General features: G+C 49.9%; 1 protein-coding gene across 1 annotated transcript in view; it reads left to right on the top strand.

Annotated features, from left to right (window-relative positions):
- Sema5b (semaphorin 5B) overlaps positions 1–22,420 on the top strand; it is a 123,924-nt gene that overhangs the window by 76,705 nt on the left and 24,799 nt on the right. The window contains exons 2-4 of the mRNA XM_051149864.1: positions 5,888–6,091; positions 11,297–11,396; positions 15,807–15,852. Of these exons, the coding sequence (XP_051005821.1) occupies positions 5,938–6,091; positions 11,297–11,396; positions 15,807–15,852 (300 nt within the window). The 5' untranslated portion in view covers positions 5,888–5,937. The remainder of the gene's footprint in view (positions 1–5,887; positions 6,092–11,296; positions 11,397–15,806; positions 15,853–22,420) is intronic.

The raw sequence follows: 22,420 nt of genomic DNA on the forward strand, positions 1-22,420 counted from the left end.
TTGCAACAGTTCTGAGGCTAGACTTCACTTTCTCCCTTTGACGAATAGATGCCAGGCGTGGTACCATACGCCTTTAATCCCAGCACTCTGGAGGCGGAGGCAGGCAGATTGCTGTGAGTTCCAGGCCAGCCTGGTCTACAAAGTGAGTCTAGGATAGCCAAGGCTACACAGAGAAACCCTGTCTCGAAAAACCAAAAAGACAGAGGAGAAGAAGAAGAAGAAGAAGAAGAAGAAGAAGAAGAAGAAGAAGAAGAAGAAGAAGAACAAGAACAAGAACAAGAACAACAAGAAGAAGAACAAGAAGAACAAGAAGAACAAGAAGAAGAAGAAGAAGAAGAAGAAGAAGAAGAAGAAGAAGAAGAAGAAGAAGAAGAAGAAGAAGAAGAAGAAGACAGAAATGCAAGGTCAAGGCAGAGTAGGGGCCAAGCATACAGGAGGCTTGGGTTCTGTCCCTAGAACAAACAACTAAAGTGATAAAAATCTTCCCACCTGGTGAGGAAGCCTGGAGGTCATCAGAGGAGCCAATGCTTAGCCACCCAATGACTTCCCCTGTCTCCCAGCACCACCCTCCCTAGCATGAGGCCAAAAGGTGCTAAACAGCTGCAGGTGGCTCCAGGTGCCTAGCAGGGCATCGTGCATCCTGTCTATGGACCAGATGGCAGGAAGTGGTCCCTACACACCCATCAGTGATGTCCTCATCTTCCGCCTTGGTCATCTGTCTGAAACACTGGGCCCCAGGCCCACAACCATCTATACCAGCTATACTGGAAATAGAGACAAAGGACCATGTCCGTGGCCAGTGACCAGTGCCTGGTTCAGTATAAACGCTGACTGGCTTAAGTGAAGAACAGATGTTTTTAAAAGCCGGACTTGGAACACGGGAGATGGCTCAGTTGTTAAGAACACTGACAGCTTTCCCAGAGGATCCCAGTTCAATTCCCAGCATTCATAAAGAGGATCACAAATATCTATAACTCCAGTGCCAGGGGATCTGATGGCCTTGATCTCTTCTGACACCAGACATGCACATGGGACACAGACCTACATGTAAGCAAACGCTCATACAGAAAGGTAAATCTTTAAAATGGGGACGTAGAGAGGGGTGGCTGGTGAACGTGGAATGTCACCAGGTCTCAGGAAGGAGCTAGATCCTGGGGAGGGGGGCTGCTGATGTCACCATGAGGCTTTACTCTCTGTGTCTCCTGTCACTTGAGTGTCTTCAGATTGTTCTCACCCCCAGTTCGGGCAGAAGGCGACCACACTTTCAGGGCCACATTCTAGGTTCCTGACTTAGCCCAGTTACCAAATTGCTATAGGAGTGTTTCCTATTGGTCTGGTCTGGTCAGTTGACTGCGTTGGTGTGTGAGGCTGTGGCTTGGGGTGAGGATCACGTGATCCATACAAGGCTGGGGGGTGGGTCTCTGCCTTTAGCCAAGGGGTTATTTCCAGAGATAAGTAGTTCACCTCCCAAAAACCTGAAAGTATCTGGAACTCAGCTCCAAAGGTCTGACCCTAGGGCATTCAGTGGTATGGCCAATATATGGCACCCTAGTTGGCTGCAGCTTGCAAAGCTGAAGCTCTTGTTTGTCACACTCTGCCTTAGCTATCAGCAACCCATGTTCCAGCACTTTCCTAGCTGTCTTGCTCCTCAGATCCTGCTTTGCACCCCTCTCAGGCTCTACAAGCCCCCTAAAACAGGGGAAGAAGGGGAAAGCAAGACATGTTTACAGGCTTGTGCAGGAGCTCCCGTGAGCCCCGGGGTTGGGACCACAGGCTTTTCTTACAGCCTCCTGCTGTGTGTCTGGGTGACCTCCCTCTCTGTCTCTGTCTTCTCCTGGAGGCCAGGCCCTATCTGCTTTCCTCACCCCATCATGCCCTGCTTGTGAATTGCAGACAGGCTGTGCTGGGGCCCAGGTGGACAGAGTGACATTGATCTCTAGCAGTTATTCATTCAGGAGAGACTTGAAGAATAAATTCACATAAAAATCATAATGAGAACGGAACTTCTGCTAGAGAATATGGGGATGTGTCATATCTATAGACTATGCTATAGGGGAATCAGGCAGTGAAGAGCTTAGGATGGTTTTCTAGCCACGTTCCTCCCTCCCCCGCACTGGGTCTGGCCACACAGAGTGCCAGGCCAGGGAGCTGAGGGTGGTGGCCAGCCCTGGGCCTGAGCAAGGACACAAAGGAGGAGAGAAGGGTTGGCAAGGGTGACGATGTCACTTAGGTTCCTTACTGTGCCAAAATACTGAACAAAGGCAACTCAAGGAAAAGATTCCCCCTGCCCCACAGTTCAAGTGCTACAGTGTGTTATGGGGTGACTCAAGCTTGGGAAGGCTCCCCTGTGCTGGCAAGTGAAGACACAGAGAGGCAAGGCTGGTCTTCAGCCTTTAAGCCCCACCCCTGTCCCCCTACATCAGTCACCTAGGCCCTGCCCATAATCCCCCCCCTACCTCCACCCAGAAGAGTGTCAGCAGCTGGGGACTGTTTCAATATGTGAGTGAAGAACGAGGAGATGGAAGATTTCACATCGAAACCCTAACAGTGAGGAAGGAGGACCAGCCTAGTCATGCTGCTTGAGACAGTCTTAAACATGCTGCCGGGTGAAAAACACATGTGGGCTGTGGTCTGGGACCCAATTAGTCACGGTGCCCCCTCAGAAAACAGATGACACCATCAAACTGGGAAAGGTGATGGTTCCTTAGCAAATCAACTGTTTGCAGTTAGGTGGGAGGAGGCTTAGGGAGCCAGAGGTGATCATTGTGCAGCACCCTGTGACCCGTAACAAGGTGGTGGTGCCATCTTGGTTCTAATGGAAGGATACAGCTGAGTTTCAGAAACCCAGAGAAAGAGGAACAGGGTGGGCGATCTGACTCGGGTTGCAGAAGTGGGTGAGAGGGAGGGGTGGGACGCTGCAGGCACACCCAGGGCCTTCCTGGCATCTTGGCCAGACCCCCACAGAGACCCTGGATGGAGTCCCTGAGGTGCCTGCTATATACAAGGAGATGTGGTAGGGAGGAGGAGGAGAGAGTAGATGTGGAGGTGGCAGCCAAAGGTATCATAAGAGTGTCAGAGGGCAAAAGAGGTTCCACTCCCTGAGAGTGAACCCTGCCCCTTGATGACCAGTCCCCCGTCTCTGCAGCCCTTTGGAAGGGCTGGGAACCGGTGTCGGGGGAGGGGCACAGCAGGCACCAATGATGGGACAGCACGGAGCTGCACATAATAGACAGCCTATCTGGTCCATCGCTGAGGAGAATACCATGCCAGAGGAAAGGTCGAAGGGTCTCAGCTGGAAGCTGAGAAGATGCATCCCTGTGTGCCTGAGGGGGAGGGGCTCTGAGAGCCAATGTTTCCTGTGGTACGGAACGGACCTGCTAGCGGAGGCCTCCTGGGTCTGTCGATGTGCTGTTTCCCTCCAGCCTTGCCATGGCGCAGCTGTGAGGTATTTTGTTCATCTGGGTCTGCAAATAGACAAGAGGGACATCAGCCTACCTGAGCTGGGAGCAGAAGGAGTCCCAGGACTTCCTCTCTTCCAACTCCCACTTGTCCTGACAGAGTTGCTTTGGGATCCCTCACTCAAGAGTCCAGCTTTGCTCTGGGCAAGTGTTCTGACCCACTGCCTTCCCGGTCAGCCTAAATCAACTTTTCATTTCACAGAAGCAAAGGCCATTCTTTTGCACGGCTTTATAGTACTTCATGGCAGACACACCACAGCTCCTGTTTCTAGTTTGGATTTTTTTTTCTTTTCTTTTTTTTTTTTTTTTTTTTTTTTTTTTTTTTTGTCTTTGTTTTGTTACTGCTCAGAATGCCACAGAGAGTTATCTTGTACACCGTTCACTTTGTGCTCAAACAGATGCCTCTGTGGTCTCTTTTCGCTTCTCTGTGTTCTGAAGGAGCAGACTTGACTTCTCAATTTACAGTCTGTTGCAGTTGGATGCTTACCTACAATTCAATAACAGTAAATTACTAGGGAAATGAATTGAAAAGCAACATGCAAAATACAAGCCTAAACGTCTTTGTCTTTGCTCTTTGTTTATGGTGCTGAGGTTGGAGCCTTGCACGTTAATGCAGTAACTCTACCACTGAGCCATACTTCCAGACACAGACTCTACCACTGAGCCACACTTCCAGACACAGACGTTTGATTACTAGAGGCAATGTCTATAAAAATTACTCAGACTACCATCTGGGATTTTAAACACTGGCTTCAAATGTCGGCATTTGTCTTACCACGGAGCTGTTGCTGTGTGGGACTCAATGCTGGTCCATGGGTCTCACTTTGAGGACCACAAGCCTAGACCTCTGTTTTTGGTTAGTGGGGCAAAGGATAAATGTGGAAAAGCTTTTGCCAGAGTTATATGGGTTCCCCTCTAGAGGGGTTGTGATATTTGACACACACCAGTGAAACAGGACAGTGCTCCTTTTCCTCACGGCCTCATCACACGAGAGCTACCTGACTTGGGGCTCTGCTGACTGGAGGCCAGGCTGAGTGTTAACCTGCATTGCCTTGAGGGTGTGAGAAATTTGGATTTTAAGCCCTATTTGGACTTATGTCCTTCATCCACTTTTTTAGTGGGTGAAGTGGTAGAGTCTGTGTCTGGAAGTGTGTGGCTCAGTGGTAGAGTCTGTGTCTCTAAGTGTGGCTCAGTGGTAGAGTCTGTGTCTTGAAGTGTGGCTCAGTGATAGAGTCTGTGTCTGGAAGTGTGTGGCTCAGTGGTAGAGTCTGTGTCTGGAAGTGTGGCTCAGTGGTAGAGTCTGTGTCTGGAAGTGTGTGGTAGAGTCATTACACATTGTTGGTCATTTTTTTTTTCTTGATTTCTAGCAGTTCTTTGCATACTTAGGAATATTAGCTCCTGTTATTAAAGCCATAAAGTTTTTTCTACGTTTGCCATTTGCCTTGTGTGTGTTTGTGGATATGCATGAACACACACATTCACCTATGGATGCCTGTAGAGCGCAAAGGTTGACCTTGGCGTTGTTTCTAAGGGGTTGTCCACCTTATCTTTTCAGACAGAATGTTTTATTTGCCTAGTACTTTCCAAATAGATTATGTTCACTAACCAATGAGTCCCAAGAAGCTGCCTGTGTCTCCTCCCCAGTGAGAGGAATATAAGCGCTCAACTTTTTTTTATGTGGGTCTTAGGATCCACCTCAAGTCTACAAGACCCCCTTAAAAGAAAAGGTCTTACTGTGTAGCCCAGGCCGACCACCATGTAGCCCAGGTTAGCCACTATGTAGCCCAGGCTGGCCACAAACCTTCACTCCTTCTGCCTTAACCCCTGCAGATGTGCACCATCATGACTAACTTTGATCACCTGCCTTTTGATGTTATTTTTAGTAGCAAGGGGTTTACACTTTCACCCAGTGACATTAAATTTGTCATCACTTTCTTTCATGATGACCATATTTTGTTGTAGCTTTTCACCCCAAGGTCTGAAAGACTCTGTTCAAAATTTCTTCTAGTATTTTCAGGACTTTACCCTTAACATCCAAATCCTGAATCCAATTTGAAATTTTCCTGGCATAAAATGTGAGGTCCAAATTGAACTTGAGCCTGGGCTTTTCTTTCTACACATGACCGCTCATTGCTCTGGTTCCATTTATTAAATGGATCCCACCTTTATCATTAAAGCTAATTTTAAAGCATTTGGAATCACAGTAGAAAAGGCTCTATAATTTGTCAGTTTTGTCCAGAATACCATTACAGGGGAAATTAGCTTTCAAAATATGATCTATAACTTTGCATTATGAGAGCAGAGTAACATAAATACAATATAAATTTACTTTTAAAAAACCCTGGGGGGCCGTCGACAACCCTGAGGAAACAGAGAGAAGTGGGCATTGATGGAAGGAGCACTTGGTGAGATTGAGTTTTTCACTATAGGTCTTCCCCCTGGCCTGCCTCCAGGAGCTGGGACCGCGGAGGGGCCCACCATGGTTGTCCCAGGACCCCTGGCTTTCTCACTGTTGCTGCCCAGCCTGACCCTGCTGGTGTCCCACCTCTCCAGCTCCCACGACATCTCCAGTGAATTGAGCAGTGAACAGCAGCTGTGCACCCGGAGGGAGCACCCCATTGTGGCCTTTGAAGGTGAGAGTGTTCCCCCCCAACCACCCCCACTGTCCTGAAAGACACAAGTCAGACATCAGGAGGGCCTTCCAGGTTGTTTGAGCCCTGCTTATAGGTCCCGAGCCCCTTCGTCTGGTAGCTGTGTTAAGACTAGGCAGTGGTGGGCTGCAGAGCTCTGATTTCTCCAGATAAAATAGATGACTTCACTGAGGCCCTTCACCCACGCCTGGCCCAGGGCAGTTATTGTCTTTCTATGGGATCTTTGGATGGACGATGAAGTTATGGATGCCCCCCGGTGGGAGTGACTCAGATTTGGTTGGTGGTCTCAGCTCTGGAGGGTCTCAGAGCACAGGCTCCTTTTCTTGGCTTCTCTGAGAGTGGGATGGAGATGACTCACTCCTGAGGAATAGCCTACAAGATCTCTGGAAGGCATCCTTCCTGCTCTAAGCTGAACGCAAGGATGCCTGTCTTTGGAATCCTGGAAACTCCCAGCAGAAGGGGCCCAGGGTGACTCATAACTCCTGCTTGTCAAGGGAGAGCGTGGGAGTGTCCTCTTAAAGGGTTTCCCAATCTCGGTTGTGCACATCACTGGATCTGCTCCAGGGGGTCCGTAAGTTCTCCACAATTTCTAAAATTAGGACAGCCATTGGATGATAACCAAAAAAAAGTAAAATAAATAAATAAATAAAACATACACCCAGAGAGGCCTGGGTGCTCTCCCATGACCTGTTAACCCTTCAGAGTGTCCTTGGTCACGTTTTCATACCATGAGAACCACCTGCTTGGCAGATCACACTGCACATTTGCAGGCAAAATATCAGGGCCCACTGTCATGGTTCTGTTTTCTGGCAGGGTTTCTCTTTGTAACCCTGGCTGTCCTGAAACTCACTCTGTAGACCAGGCTGGCCTCGAACCTACAGAGGTCGGCCTGCCTCTGCCTGGGAATAAAGGTGTGCACCACCACTGCCCGGTTGGTCCTGGTTCTTAATTCTGACCAACAGTGGCTTAGTCCCTCCTTGTAGTGAGCCTATTGGGGAGGTGGGCAGGAAGAGCCAGGCCTGGTCGCTGAAGAGACTCTCAGGGCCAGGCCTCAAGGTCAGTCTCCCACTGTCACTGCTGTTAAAGAGCCGTCAGATGCTCAGCCTTGCAAGGTCTGTCCTGCTGTGTGGAGGAAGTGGTATGGAGACCCGAGTGGAAAACCAGTTCTTAATTCTGAGGCTGGCGTGAGGTAGGATGGGGCTTGTGATGAGAGGTGGAGGCTGGGGTCATATTCCGGATGTACAGGTTCCCGCCTGTGTGCTGGCGTCCTTCTCTGGGAGGAAAACTTGCAGCTGTCTTCTCCATGCTGGCTTGTTTGAGCTGGGATCCTGGCTTTGAAGGCTTAAGTGGATTATAGTAAATTAGCAATGTCTTCAGTGTACAAACCATGCGCACACGCTCAGACTTCTGATGGCTCCTGGTGGCTCTGAAGGGAAGAGCCAAATAAAGGTGCTGGCACGGAAGGAGCAGGGTTCCGAGAGCGGTTGTCATGCAGGAGTTGCCTGTGACAGCTCTTAATACAACATGGGTTTGCCCTGGTTCTAGGGGTCCAGCTGACTCAGAGGGATGCTGCGTCGTGGCCCACCTCCCCTACACACACATACACACACACACAACACACACACATTTAAATTTTTTAATTATAATTTATTCAGACTGTATCCCAATTGTTATTTCCTCGCTTGTATCTTCCCGTTCCCACCCTCCCTTCCTCTTCTGCCCTATTACCCCCCTCCCCTAGACCTCTGACAGAAGGGGACCTCCTCCCCCTCCCCCACCATATGACCACAGCCTATCAGGTCTCATCAGGATAGCCTGCTTCTCCTTCCTCTGGGTGCCACCAGGCCTCCCCACCAAAGGGAGTGAATTGAATGCACTTGACTGCCCACCCCACTCTCTTACAGAATGAGGAACTCTGCCATTATCCCCATCCTGACAGCTTTGGGTTGTCACAGCCATTCGCAAGGGTATTGGGTATGCGTGTGTGCATGTGTGCTCGCGCGCGCGCGCGCGTGTGTGTGTGTGTGTGTGTGTGTGTGTGTGTGTGTGTGTGTGTGTACATGCTTGCATGTATGTTTTCCTGGAGGCTGGGGCCAAGGACTCATACATGGCAGCTTCACCATATTTTAACGGCCCTGCTTGGTTCCAAGCACAGAATAGTTGCTATGGGGCCTCAGATGCAAGCGCGTATTTCCTTTGGGCACTTGCTGATTTCCTATTATTCCTCAAAGGTTGGCTGTTCCACTAGCCCAGCCGAGCCCATCTCAGCTCTGCTTCCCGGGTCTCCTCTCGTCTGCAGCATGGGAATCACACAATAGGTCCCATGGAAAGCACACAGTAGGTCCCATGGGCGAGGAGCTGTTCTGGGAAAGTCGTCCTAATCCAGCTCAGCATCAACCACTTCCAAGACCCCCCTGGACCTTGTGCCGCTCACATTGGAGCGATCCATGGGCCTCCCACCTTGCCGCTGTGAGCTGCCTTCTCTCCCCAGACACCTGACAGATCCATGAATAAGCCCCAAGCATCCACAGCCGGACTCAGAAACAGACTGGCAGCATTTCGTTTCTATAAGGTTCAATTTCCTCCTGTGGGTTCCTTTTAAGGAGGCCCACCTGGGTTTCTCTTTGGCCTGTGCATTATTCTGTTTGCCACAGCACGCCCTTTCTACATGGCGGGGAGAAGCCAGCCTGGAGTTAACACTGGCAGTGGTTAATCCACAAAGTGGGTAATTGAATTGACTATAATTAAAATCACAGGCGCGTCACGGAGAATGTCATTTTTCTCTTAAAGTCGCCGTCCAAAGCCTCCGCTGCACACGGAGCTCAGGACGTGCCTGGTATTTTAAAGACAGCCTTCCTTCTGGTCCTCTTTGCCTGCTTAATAAGAGGAGGCTGGCTCTCTTCCCAAGGCCTCCCCGGGATCGCGGCACCGCGCCCAGCCATGTCCCCCTCCACTTGACTGTGTGAGTTCCTTCATGGCTTGGGGAGAGGGACACCAAATGAAAGAAGCCCCCACCCACCTCCACATCCTCCCTGTCATCCCAAACTCGGTTTCCTCCTCTCCTCTCCCCACTGAGAACGGACCTGAATGAAGACTGAGCTAGGAGCTAAGTCCTCAGACAGTATCTGCAGCAGGCCAGTCATACTAATCTCTTCCTTATTCTGCTGCCTTCACCTGAAATGCCCCAGGGCCATAGGGAAGTGGGGTGTTAAAGCACAGCCTGTTTGAGTCTGTTAGGGGCTATGTGGTCTCAGGAAGCCCACATACCCCTTGCGGAGTAACCATAAAACACAACGGAGGCTGGAGAGAATTTGGAAACAGTCTAATCATGGAGGGCTTCCTGGAGGAGGTGGCCCCTCCATTTAATCTCTACCAGGTGGCTCTGTGTCAGCCTCTCCTCCTTACATTGCACAGAGATGCCGGTGAGGCTGTGTATGTGTGTGTGTGTGTGTGTGTGTGTGTGTGTGTGTGTGTGTGTGTGTGTGTGTGTGTAAGACTTAGCCAGCCCCTAGCCACCAGCAGGGGCCTAAGGAGTTCGCTGCTTCCTGTTGCCGCAGAATTTCTTCCTCGCTTATTTATTTATTATCGCGAATATCACAGTTTTCTGAAAAAACATCCAACTTGCAAAACCTCCCTTTCTCCTGGGAGTGATTAAGTGTTTGCCTGTCATGCAGAAACGAAGGATGGCTTTTACTCTGTAGTGGAGGAATCATGAGCAATGATTTATAGCCTTTGGATCTCTCTCTCTCTCTCTCTCTCTCTCTCTCTCTCTCTCTCTCTCTCTCACACACACACACACACACACACACACACACACACACCTGGACCTTGTGTGGCAGTTGCTCACAGTGGGTAGAAAGCACAGAGTTCCCCCATCAGCATGACAATCCTCCGCCTTACTAACTCCCCCCCACCCCCTGACCCAGTGCCAGCTCCCCTCCCCCAGCACGGGCAAGCAAGAGAAGTTCAGGTACTAAGGATCAACCTAGGGGAAGTGAGTCGCCAGTAGAGGGACTGGGGCAAAGCCAGCGACCTTCCACCCACCATTAGACTGTGAGGTCTGTTCTTTGCTCACCCAGGTTCCCCCATAAAAGGAACTAGGAAGAACTTTCTCAAAGCCAGGCGTAGACACAGACCCCCCCCCCAAACCTCTGACCCTCCAATCTCCATGGTATCTTATTAGAAAGCCTGCTGGTCTTCCTAGGAGAAGGAGCTGAGGGTTATTCAGTCACGTACTAAAACACTGCTGTACAGGTGGGGTCTGGGGTTCCGGCAGCAAGAGCTTACCTGGAGCCGGGGCAAACCACTAGGCTGACCACGAACTATAGTGGATGATGATGGCGGGCAGAGAAAGCAGAAAGGGCCTCTTCTATCCTACTGGGTGGGGCCAGGGAAGCCTTGGGAGAGGTGGGGGTGGCAAAACTTTACTATTAAGGGGCTAGCGGATTAAAGAGGTTTGTGGGTTCTATGGAACAGATTGCAGAAGTATGTACCGCTTTAGATTAGAGTGCCAGCGTTGAACAGTTTAAATACATTTCAACTGGTCGTTAAATAAACAAGTAATGAACGCCAGGTAGTTAGCTGGGGAGGCCAGTGGGGCCAGATCTGAAAGGTCTCAGGAGCTAAGACATGGTTGGGGGGTTGCTGGAAAGGAATCTAAACGTGAGACTGGTGTAGCTACACGGGCATTCTAGAAATATCACTCCAGTTGCCTTGTTAAGTGAGCCAGAGGGGCAGGTATGGGAGGCAGGCCAGTTAGGAGGCTGTTGGCACCAGTCTAGGCAAAGGGGGTGGGGCGGGGGAGGCTTGCACTGGGGTGAGGTCTGGGGAGAAAAAAAAGCCAGTGGAGCCTGGAGCCTGGAGGGATAGCAAGCAGGATGTATATTGAGGTGGCTGCTTAGGGTCTCTGGGAGGTGGGGGGGGGGGGGGGGGCGGGTGTGTGTGTGTCAAGCTTGATTGCAGGTGTTCCTTTGTTCAGGGCAGACTCCTTCCCCCAGAGACAGAGTTCCTAAGGCTAGCGGCTCACAAAAGTGGGCAGGTGGACACTGGGTCTCCTGGGACTTTCAACCCTATACCCCTCCGCAACTGCGGGAGCGAGCTTCTCTGCTTTGACGTCGGTGACGCTGGAAACATGGTCCAACAGCAACAGAAGGGGTCTGCCTTTCTCTCTCTCTCTCTCTGCACCAGATCTGAAGCCCTGGGTCTCCAACTTCACCTACCCTGAAGTCCGCGATTTCTCCCAGCTTGCTCTTGACCCCCCCAGGAACCAGCTCATCGTGGGAGCTAGGTAATGGGGTACAGGAGAGTAGGGGCGGGGAGCAGGGAGAATGGGGGCACTTGGGATTCCGTAGAGGGGATACTGTTGCTCTAAGTGTGCTGTGGGCACTTTGGTCTTTGGAATCCCTGACCTTCGCGCCAGGCCCTGTCTGTTGGACTGTCCACCATGTAGGGAAGTTGGGGGAGTGTGGGGGAAGGGGATCACCCTAGAGCACACAAATCTCAGCTAAAGTCCATCTGCAAACGTTGTTAGGGTAGTAAGAGCAAGGGCGCCTTGTCCCAACCAACCAAGGGCAACCTTCACTGCCCTGTTGCCAGGACAGGCCTAGATAGAGGTGTCCAGGAGCCCCCTGCTGGCTAGCTGACTGCCTGCACCTAGGGTGAGGGCGTAGGCCATATATGCTTTTACAAAGGGCCTCAATTTTCGGTAGCCGGCCCACCTTTGCCCCCATTGTACAGATCTGGATTCAGAAGCGAAACCTTTCTAAGGAGTCCTCATCTTCCAGGCTTCCGGGTGAGGGTGGGAGGAGCTAACTATCGCGAATCAATCACTGTCAGCTTTGGAAGCAATGAGCTTAGAGATGAGACTAGCAGGGAGGGGCTACCGGGGCAGCATCCCTGTGTCCCCTTTCTCCCGGTCCCCGCAGCTCCTGGGAACTTGCTGAAAGGCAATACTTGAGCCCCTTGGGTAGGAAACTCTAGGAATAGGCCCAACCTTACTTCAACAAGGACTCCTTGTGGAAAAACGGTCTGACTCAACGCCACACAGCAAGAAGACACATGTTTGGGACTAGAACTCAGGTTCGCTCGTAATGCCAGGCCAGTGAGTCTGCTTTAGGGACCTCTGAACGCTTGAGGTTCTGGCTCAGCTTGTGCAGCTGAGAAAGAGACTTCCAGGCAACACTGTAGCTGGCCATGCCCGCCCTTTAGTTCTCCCCCCCCCCTTTTTTTTGTTTGCTGTGTGAAAAGGAGATGAGTCACCCCCAAAGCACCGATCTGTAGTCAGCCAAGCTGGGTTCTTTTTCTGGGTGAACTTGGACTCTTAATCTCCTCCTCTACAGCCAGCCATCCTCCCACTGACGCTGGGGCAGAAAGCGTTTAAAATTTTTCTGAATGAAGCAATTTTTGTGTAGTAGCATTGCGTGTGGTACAGTGTGACATGCCAGATACAAAAAAAAAAAAAAAATACTCAGGGAGAGCAAAGGCCATCCCTCACACCAGCAGGTCTCTCCAGGTGCTTCTGGCATTCTCTGAGAGGCCATCTATTCAGTTGCAGGGAGACCAAAGCATGGGGTTTCTTTCCCAGTAAAGTGAATTCTTGTTTTGCTTTCTATTTTGAGGCGGGTCCCCACTCATGCACAGCTGTGATAAGTAATACCCACAGGAGAGTGAGGAGCCTCCTAGAGATCTCCCATCTTCTGCTTCCAGGTCCTGCCCGTGGCGGCAGCTTGTGTAACTATAGTGCAGACGTATAATCTAGAAGCTGATGCCCATACTTTCGTTTCTCCGGCCTAAGGTTTTGCCAGGCAGCACCTTGAGCTGAGTGTGTTGAGTCACATCTGTAATGCTAGCATGAGGGACTGCTGAGGCAGAAGGATCACCTTGCGTTCAAGATAAGCTCAAGCTGCATAATGAGGCCTCATCTCCAAAAAAACGAAGAAGCAAGGCAAACAAATAGGCCCAGTAAGATGGCTCTGCGAACAAAGGAGCTTGCTGCTGAACCTGATCATCTGAGTTCAATCCCCAGGAGTTACATGCATGCCATGGCACACACAGGCTCACGTATGCATACATACCCACTCACATCCATGTGCAAACCACAATAAATTAAAATGTAATAAATACTAAAAAACAAGCAAACCCAGAAATGAACACCTTTTATACCCAGAGTAGCGTCCAAAAACTGTGCTCTGAACCCCAAGAAAAGGCATGAGTGCCACATGCGTGATTTTGTGTGGCATCTGTGTAATAAGTTATATTACACATAGATACACACTAGATAGTCCAGTATACGCAGTAAGCCATGCATATAGAAAATGGTCCAGGCTTCACTGTCAGCCCTAGGGCCATATGCTGTGACCACGCCCACATTGTAGATGCCGAAACAGCAACGGAGAAGTTGCCACCTGCCTTTGGTCCCACTGCCCCACCAGCTCCACTTTGGGTCTCCCATGCAAAAGGTGGTGATGTTTTCCTTCTGCAGCTTCTCCTGGACCACTGAGCCTAGCTCTGCCTTCAGATGGAAAGGGAAGCACTCCGTCTTGGTGTGGTCCCTTATGTTCCTAGAACCAGTGTCCTGAGTCCTAAACTGTTTCTGATCCCTACTCCCCCGCCCCCCAGCACTTTTCTTTCTCCTCTATCTGATTTTTTTTCTTCCCTTTCTCCCTGACACCCCCGGAACCTCTGGAATTCAGGCTGGGAAATGTTTTTATCCATTTATAGCCCTCTTTATCCCCCATGGGGTCGGGAGCAGGGCGGGGATGCAGAGATTTCCTGCTCTCATCTCTCGGCTCTCCAAAGAGCAGGCTGAAATGTTCTGATGAATGATTTTTGATGGGATAAAAATGAATTGAGGGATGTGATGTTTCCCTTAATTTGTTAAAGCTGTGAGCAGATGCCTATGTTACCTGAGCACACAGCTGGGGCAGAGCCACAAGCTGGCGCCCATCTGTCCCTGGGCAAGGAGTATGGAGGCCTGGAAGCTCTGCCAAGGACCTGGAGAGGGGCTTACAGCCAAGGTCATGGGCAAGGCCACCCCGCCCTAGGCCAGCAGAGACGCTACGCCCAGCTCCTTCTGGGCCAGCAGCCAAATCATGGAGAGGAATCTCCCAGCCTGAAGTGTCCCGTTCCCAGCCCTGGCTTCCTTCAGCAGGGCCCCCCTCCTTCCCTTTCTGGCCCAGTCTCTCCTTATTTCTTCTCAGCACAGCTGAGGTGGCCAGAACTTCCTAGATTAATTATTCCTGAAAAGTCCAAGAATCCGAGAAGAGATGGCCAAAGGCAGATAGAAGAAGAAAAGAGGATTCTTTGGGAAAATCAAGCTACATCTGTTTGCCATTAATAAAGCCATTTAATGTGTCTCCACGGGGCCATGAGGAAGCCAGGCCTGGACCAGCTCTCCATTTCACAGACATAGGCAGTGAGGCTGACCAGGACCTAGGAAACCGTGGAGCTGGGAACCCTACCTTTCTCAGCACGGGGTCTGTGTTGCTACCAGACCCGAACCCAGGGGGGGCTACCACCCTCCTGACCCCCAAGTGCTAAGTCTTGTGCAGAGTTCAAGCACAGTAGGATGAATGGTGATGCTGAATTCTCAGTGAGTGCCTGATGGTGTTATCATCAGCATCACCATCACCATCATCATCATCATCGTTACCACCACAATTAAGGCTTGTGAGCCACTGGCTGCTACATGAAAGTGGTACAGAGGCTGGCAGTGCAGGGCTGGCTGGTCTGGAGAGACAGTAGTGCAGGGAGAGGCAGTGGAAAGGGCAAGTACAGAGTCACTGGCTAGAGAGAGATGAAGCTGCATACAGGGCCTATGTGGGAGGTCTGCATCCCAGCAGGAGGCCTTGCATTTTTCAGTTGAACAGAAACAAGCTCCACAGTTAGGAAAAGGTGAGGCCACAAACAAAACAAAGTTGTTTAGTTTGCAGGTGTTAACTGAATTTATCTTGGTTCTGGGATCTGGTGGAATTGGCCAAAGGGAGGGGGGTTGACTTTATAGACAGAGCAGGGAAGAGGAAAATAGTGGAAACAGCACAAAGCAGACCAGTCATTTCAAATTACCCTCCCTGTGAAGTGGACGCAGGGAGACAGAAAGTAAAAGGCCAACCATGGTGACTTCACGTGACTTTCATTGTGTAAGACTCGAGGAAGGGAGCACTTCCCTATCATGGCAGCTGAGACAAGCCTGGCTGGGGATGGTGGCCATTCTGCTTCTAAGTTCTCTGAAGGTCAGTTTTGCTTTAGCGATGAGCATTTGACAGGAGCATGGGTGACTCCATTTTGAATTTTTCAGTCTGGTCCGTTGGGGCCCATTATGAGAACTTAGTCCAAAACAATGGCATCCCATTCGTTCTGTTTAATAGTGGGTTCAGGCGGTTCCTTCCCGGTCCTGCTGGGTCAGCCAGGAGCAGATACAGTGTGGCGTCTGCAGGTTAATCCCAAGTCTTTGACTTTACCAGCTCTGTGACTTGGGCCATTACACATCCTGCCTCCTGTAAAACGGAATCTCTCATAGCTACCGCCAGGCTGGGTAAAAAGATCAGTGAGCTAACAGAGGTGAAGCTCTTTCTTGGCTCACCCTAAGTCCTGCAGAGGACACACATTCCTGGCACCCCCACGAGGCCTGGGCTGGTTGCCTTCCAGGGTCCTGCTTACAGAGTCAGACTGACTCGTGATCTCTGTTCTGTTTTCACAGGAACTACCTCTTCAGGCTCAGCCTTGCCAATGTTTCCCTCCTTCAGGTATGCTTCTTTTTCTTCCCTTCTTGTAGTTTTCTGTATTTTGGGAGCTGGGAGTTGGGCAGCACAAGGAACCAGATACCAACTCATAGCCTAGGGTCAACCGCGGGAACCCCCTGTTCTTTTCCCAGTCGTGCTACTAAAACCCTGCCATCAAAGTCACACCTGGGAGAACAGGTAGAAGTGGGGTGCACACCACTTTCACACGGAGGTGCACACAGGTCTCTTGACTGTGTTAAGACGCTGACAAGGAAAGGAAGGAGGGGCACCAGGCCGAGAGACTGAGGACTTTGCCAAGATGTAGCACTTGCAGAGCTACAGATGGGGCCAGTGAGCCCCTCTAAGCCTGAAGCCAAACCTCACAGGAGGATCCCAGTGTTCGAGCCTCAAGGGAAATGGTGTCTCTGGCTCTTTTCTTTGCCTGGCCTGAGAGATCCTGGTCTATCTCAGCATTTTCATTGAGCTGTGATTGATTTATTATCTGCTGCCAAGAAGGCTCCCCAAGCATAATTCCCTAAGTGCTCCAAGAGGCTTTTTAATGGGACTCCTTGATCCAGAACAGTTATCCCAGATTGAGGAACAGATGCCAAACTGTCTCTGCTGAGGCTGAACATTATGGAGAAAGGACGTCCATTCTTCTTCCATGAGGAGAGGGCATCCATCCCCCTGTCCAGGAGCTGTCTTAACCATCCAGGATTTCTTGGGCACTTATTGAGTACCAGCGTGGATCAGGGAGCTGGTGGGTATTAGGGAAGCCGAATCTCTGACTCTGGGGAAAGACGATGATGGATGCAAACAATCTAGTTAGAACCCAAGCGGTAATCAAGCGCTGGGCTGTTTAGCATGAGATTTTGCAGCAGCAAGCAGTTAGGGAAGCGGAGGCCTCCTTGAGAAGCTAGTTTGACCTTCTAGTCTCCTTGCATGCAACCTGGTCCACACCCTCCGTGACCATTGTACCTCTTGGCTGGACACCAGAGGAAATAGCTAAGGACATAATGGTATGGAAGGCATGCGACGTACCTGGAGGCTGAGCTATGTCTGAGGCTCCTCACATCTTCATGGATCAGGAAACAGAGATGGGACCAGACTCAAGACGTGGGCTTTATTTTTCAAGACCCAAGTGACCTACATCTAATCAGGTAGGCTCCACAGACTAAAACATTGGTTCTCAATCTGTGGGTCTCGATTGGAAAGGACGGATCAGAGGGACCAGGGAAATTGGAAGGGAATGCCATGAAGTCATTAATTCACACCTCTCGTAAGCCAACTTGCTCACCCAACACTGATAAACATATAATGCTTGTCCTCTAAAGGCCAGGGCTAGGCTTATGTATACTGTGGGTTGAAGGTGAAACATCTCCCATGGGCTCGTGGGTTTTAATACTTGATGCCAATTGGTGACGTTGGAGGGTTATGGAACTTCTAAGACAGCGGTTCTCACCCTTCCTAATGCTGCGACCCTTAGTACAGTTCCTCATGTTGTGGTGACCCCCAACCAGAAAATTATTTCCATTGCTACTTTGTAGCTGTAATTTTGCTGCTGTTACGAATCGTAGTGTAAATTCCCAACATGCAGGATATCTGATGCGCAACCCCTGTGAAAGGGCCGGTTGACTCTAAAGGGGTCGAGACCCACAGATTGAGAACCAATGTTTTAGTCCGTGGAGCCTACCTGATTAGATGTAGGTCACTTGGGTCTTGAAAAATAAAGCCCACGTCTTGAGACTGGTCCCATCTCTGTTTCCTGATCCGTGAAGATGTGAGGAGCCTCAGACATAGCTCCAGCCTCCAGGTACGTCGCATGCCTTCCATACCATTATGGACTGTACACGCACACACCTTCCGGTAATGGATCAGGAACCACATAAGTCATTCTTCCTTTAAGTAGCTTCTGCCAGGCATATGATCATATATGATCACAGTGACAAGAAAAGTCACTGCAGCGTGGTGCTTGGCATCTGTGTTCTAAAGGGGAGGCCCATTTCTTTGCCTTGATGAAGGCAAACATAAGCGATGGTACAGGATTCCTTTTCCTGTGAGGGAACCACGTGGCATGTCCCTGCAGCCCAGGCTTAAGCAAGGCGTGTGAAATTCTCAGAGTCAGCAGTCCTTGCCCACAAGCAGCCAGCCCAGAGACTAACTTCTAATTGGCATCCGTAGGAGACCAAGCCAGACAGGTGAGGAGATGAGAGGAGCCAGCCTAGAGGCTCAAAACAAGCGGGAGGCCGTTGATCCAGGGCGCCTGCCCTGAGCACCAGGCAGATGCTTTGTATTTGGTTGTCCGTGGTCTGCAAATGAAGGTCGTCTGGCACTAGAGAGCGGCTAAAGGCAGGAAGAGCGAGATGCAAAGAAAGAATGGTGGAGCTGTGAGCCGTGTGCAGGGGAGCATGGGAGGGGTAGCCTGGAGGGCCCAGCGAGGTCTGCGAGGCCATTGAGAGGTGTTGCCTGAAAGCAAAGGGGAAAACGGAGGAATGAAATAACACACAGCACTGAGGGTGGGGGGTGGGGTGGGCAGAAACAAAGGGTAGGAGGTAAGTGGTGAGGCCCTGGGAGAGCGAGGGGTCTTCCTTCGTTGCTAAGCTGGTGTTGGGGTTGGGTGGCTGTCCACATCCATTAATGAATTTTGAGCAGAGAAGTGACATGAATAGACTTGCCATTTACCTCACCTGACCCAGAGCAGGGACTGGAGTCATGGAGGATGCAGTTAGTTGACAATTGTGATTGTCCAGCTGAGGGATGGAGGGACAGGCTTGAAGTGAGCAATGGAAGAGGAATGGAGGACAGGAAAGGGATCTCAAGGTAGCAAGGTCACACAGAGCCGTGGGCCCCATCTGAGAACCATCAAGCAAGCTGACTTTTATATAAAGGTGACCCTTAGAGGAATTAGTCATGCTTGGGCCACAGGGGTGTGACATCTAGATTTCTGACATACACAGCTGGGTACCATAAATTAGGATGGAAATGGAGCTGCCTCTAGACCACTGGCTGTGCCACCGGGACTGCTAGAGGAGCTTTGATGGACTCTGGTGCCTCAGACACTCTTATTTGATTGTTCTGGGGGTACAGTCTGGACACTGGGGTTTTCAAAAGCTCCCAAGTGATTGCAGTAGGCAGCTAAATTTAGGAACCACTGCTGCAGGATATCAAGAAAGCCTTATCTGGGATGCTGCCCTGCTGGCTTGGCCTCCCTGGCCTCTTCACTAGCTGGTCTGTAGGACAAATGTCATGCACCTTTTTTGGATGTTCAAACTACCTATTGACTAGGGCTTGGGGTTTGGTTCACGCAGTTCCGTGTTGATGTGGTCTTAGGACAGACAGACAGCTGTCGCACCCCTAGACTTAATGCTTGGAATCGGAATGGGGGTCAGCTTAATTGGGGTTCTCTAAAGTTCCCTCAAACCAACTCCAAGAGCACCCAGAACCCACTTTCACCAGCATGTCTCCTAGGGGTTTAGCCTTAACAATCAGGCTGGCTTCTCCTGACAGAGCCGGGGAGGGAGGTTAAGACATTTTATTGCCATTGTTAACTATTCTAGGCCCTGTCTGGCCACAGTTGAGAGCAGCCAGTGCCTCTCAGTGAAGCTGGGCCTATGGTTAGCTGCCTCGCCTGAGTAGAAAACCTTGGCTTTGGTCTATAAGTAGTCATGTGACCTGGCACACCCTTATGGGAGAACTTCAATCCCTGGCCTGGGTGCTGACTATGACAAGCTTTTCAGCAGCACCCAGAAGCTGAAAATGAGCTATATATACAACGGCACTGACAGGGGAAGGGACGCTAAGCTGTCCACTGGGCCCCAGAGTGTGATTTAAGTCCATGTAAACCTCAGCGTTTTATCGACACTTTAAATAATTGACATCTGTTTAAAAAGACATCTAAATGCAAACAGTTTGTGCAAAATAGTGTCCATTAAAGGGACTTCTAAAAACCTAAGCCCTATTAAACAGTTAATGTGAACGACTGTTCTTTAAGGAGAATTAAAATCGCCAACTCCTTCCCAAGTGCTATAAGGGGGAGTGCACGTGCACGTGTGTGTGTGTGTGTGTGTGTGTGTGTGTGTGTGTGTGTGTGTAAGGGTAGTTGGTGCAGGATCTGAGGGATGGGGGAGGGAGAGAAATCAGGTCGATTCAGTTGCTATTGTTAGCAGCATAACTCAACCAATAGTCATGAGAATCTTTAAAACTGGGTGTGTGCTCTGCCGTGCTGGGGGATGGGGAGGCAGTGTGAAGCTAGTTTGAATTTGGTAAGTAGGCACTCATCAATGACCTTGGTCAGCGCAGTTCTAGGACCTGATTGCTACAGTGTTATGACCTTGAGGTGCCAGAAGGTTTGTAAGCACAGAAATGATTATGTTGGCATACATAGACACCAAAACATGTCATGGGACTTCTGGGGGGGCCTCGGCAAAACATTGGGGGGATCCCAGGTTATGTTCTTCACACTGATGTCCAGCAGCTTGGAGCTGTTTGTAGTTTAGACTCTGCTCAATGGCAGGCTCAGTGTTCAGATGGTGCTTATGATAAGTGGCCATCTGTGGTACTGACACTAAGTGGTCGTTTGTGACAGCCTCTGTGTCTAGGGGAACTGCCAGGTGCACACAGAGACGGTTCCGTTCATATCCTGATGGGCTTACCTGCTCTCTCTCATAGCACAGAAACAACACAGCTATGCCGTTACCTACGATCATCACCCTGGGATCTCTGGGGGGGTGGGAGTTGGGGAGGCAGTGCAGTCCAAGCATAAAACATCCATTGTGCTCCTATAAACACAGCACATGCCTAGCTCCACTCTTCTACAGGGACCCACCAAAGGCACATGGGAAGTTGCAATAGGCACACAGCCACACAACAGAGAGAATGAGAGGGACCATGTCTGTGGAGAGAAAGTCCAGTCTTTCTGGGAGATGGAAGCACTTAGAAGGATCATCCTGACTTAACAGAGAGGAGCAGGTTACAGAGCAGGGTGTGGCAGGAAAGCAAGCGGAGCCTCCAGAATAATGTCAGGCTCCATGCTGGGCAGTATGAGGACAGCTAAAACAGGACACTGCCTAAAATCCTCTAAACGAGCCAGGCGTGGTGGCGCACGCCTTTAATCCCAGCACTCGGGAGGCAGAGGCAGGCGGATCGCTGTGAGTTTGAAGCCAGCCTGGTCTACAAGGTGAGTCTAGGACAGCCAAGGCTAACACAGAGAAGAAACCCTGCCTCAAAAAAAAAAAAAAAAAAAAAAAAAAAAAAAAAAAAAAACCAATAATGATGATGATGATGATGATGACGACGATGATGACATTCTCTAAATGGAGAGGTTGGAACTTAGGTCTCCTCATCTAGCTCCCTTGCCCAATAAAAGAGGCTGAGCCCCCTTAGAGTCTCAAATGGGGAGTTCATGTTTAGAGTCTGCAGGTGGGACAGAGGGCACTCATGGCGTGTGGGCTCGAACGAAGAACTCAAGTCTACATCTATTCACCCTACTCCACTCCCAGGTCAGAGATTGGAGGAGTCTTTGCTGGAAAAGCTCAGTGAGTTCAGAGAGCAGCCTTCTAGAGTATGCCAGAGACAGGGATGCTGTGAGAAAGCTAGAGAGTGAGGGGCCCCCATAAGCACCCAAGAAGTCTACACCCAGTGTTTTCAATGCGCTGTTTGGTACTTAAGACAAAAGCAATCGCCCATCATGTAAAATAGTATACATACAAGAAAACAGCATGGTACAAGGAATCCAGTGCACTCAATAGCAGCTCGTGAGGACACTTGATTCGTCCATGGTTGCTACTTCCCTGTCAGGAGTCATTTGAAGCAAATCTTGAACATTCCATACCAACTATGACTTCAGTATGAAGAGCTCAAGATGGAACACAGTGGGAACGCCCTTGTCCATCATGGGCGAGGTTCTGGACTCCACCCCCAGCATTAGAGAGGGAAGTCTGCCTGCCATGGTTTACATTCATAATCCCAGCAGACTGAGGCAGGGTGGCCTCAAGTTCCAGGCTAACCTGGGCTATGGTATTGTATCTCAACAAAACAAAGAGAAGACTCCATTATACATTTCTATAAGGATTATATTTTTTAATGATTTAAAACTACTTTTATATCTCTAAATGCTTAAAGTTTTCCTAATTGTCTCATAGAATTTCAGTATCAGATTGGGGACATAGCTCAGTGGTAGGTAGAGCTATTGCCTGGCGTATGTGAAGCCATCCCCAGGACTGTCAAAAGAAAAAAAAATTAAAATAATTCTGTTTGAATTAGGAGCCAAATACATTGCAGCTTGTTAAAATGTCTCTTATGTCTCTTTAAACAGTGCTTCTTCACTTTCTTTCTTTGTGTAATTTATTTATTGAAGAAACTTGGTCATTTGTCTAATAGTTTCCAAACTTTCCTGGCTATAATCTGGGTGGTTTGATTTATGTTCCATCCCTGTGTCTTACGTACATTGGTTGTTACACTTACCAGCTTCATCAGTGTGGGAAGATACTGCATAGGTGTTGGGTACTTTCCTCAGGCTGTATAGAGAGAGTCTTCGTTGTTGTGACTATTGATGATCATGTCCTAGATTCATCCATTCTTTAGTGTTATAATA

This window comes from Acomys russatus, chromosome 8, assembly GCF_903995435.1.
Source record: "Acomys russatus chromosome 8, mAcoRus1.1, whole genome shotgun sequence".
Lineage (NCBI taxonomy): Eukaryota > Metazoa > Chordata > Mammalia > Rodentia > Muridae > Acomys > Acomys russatus.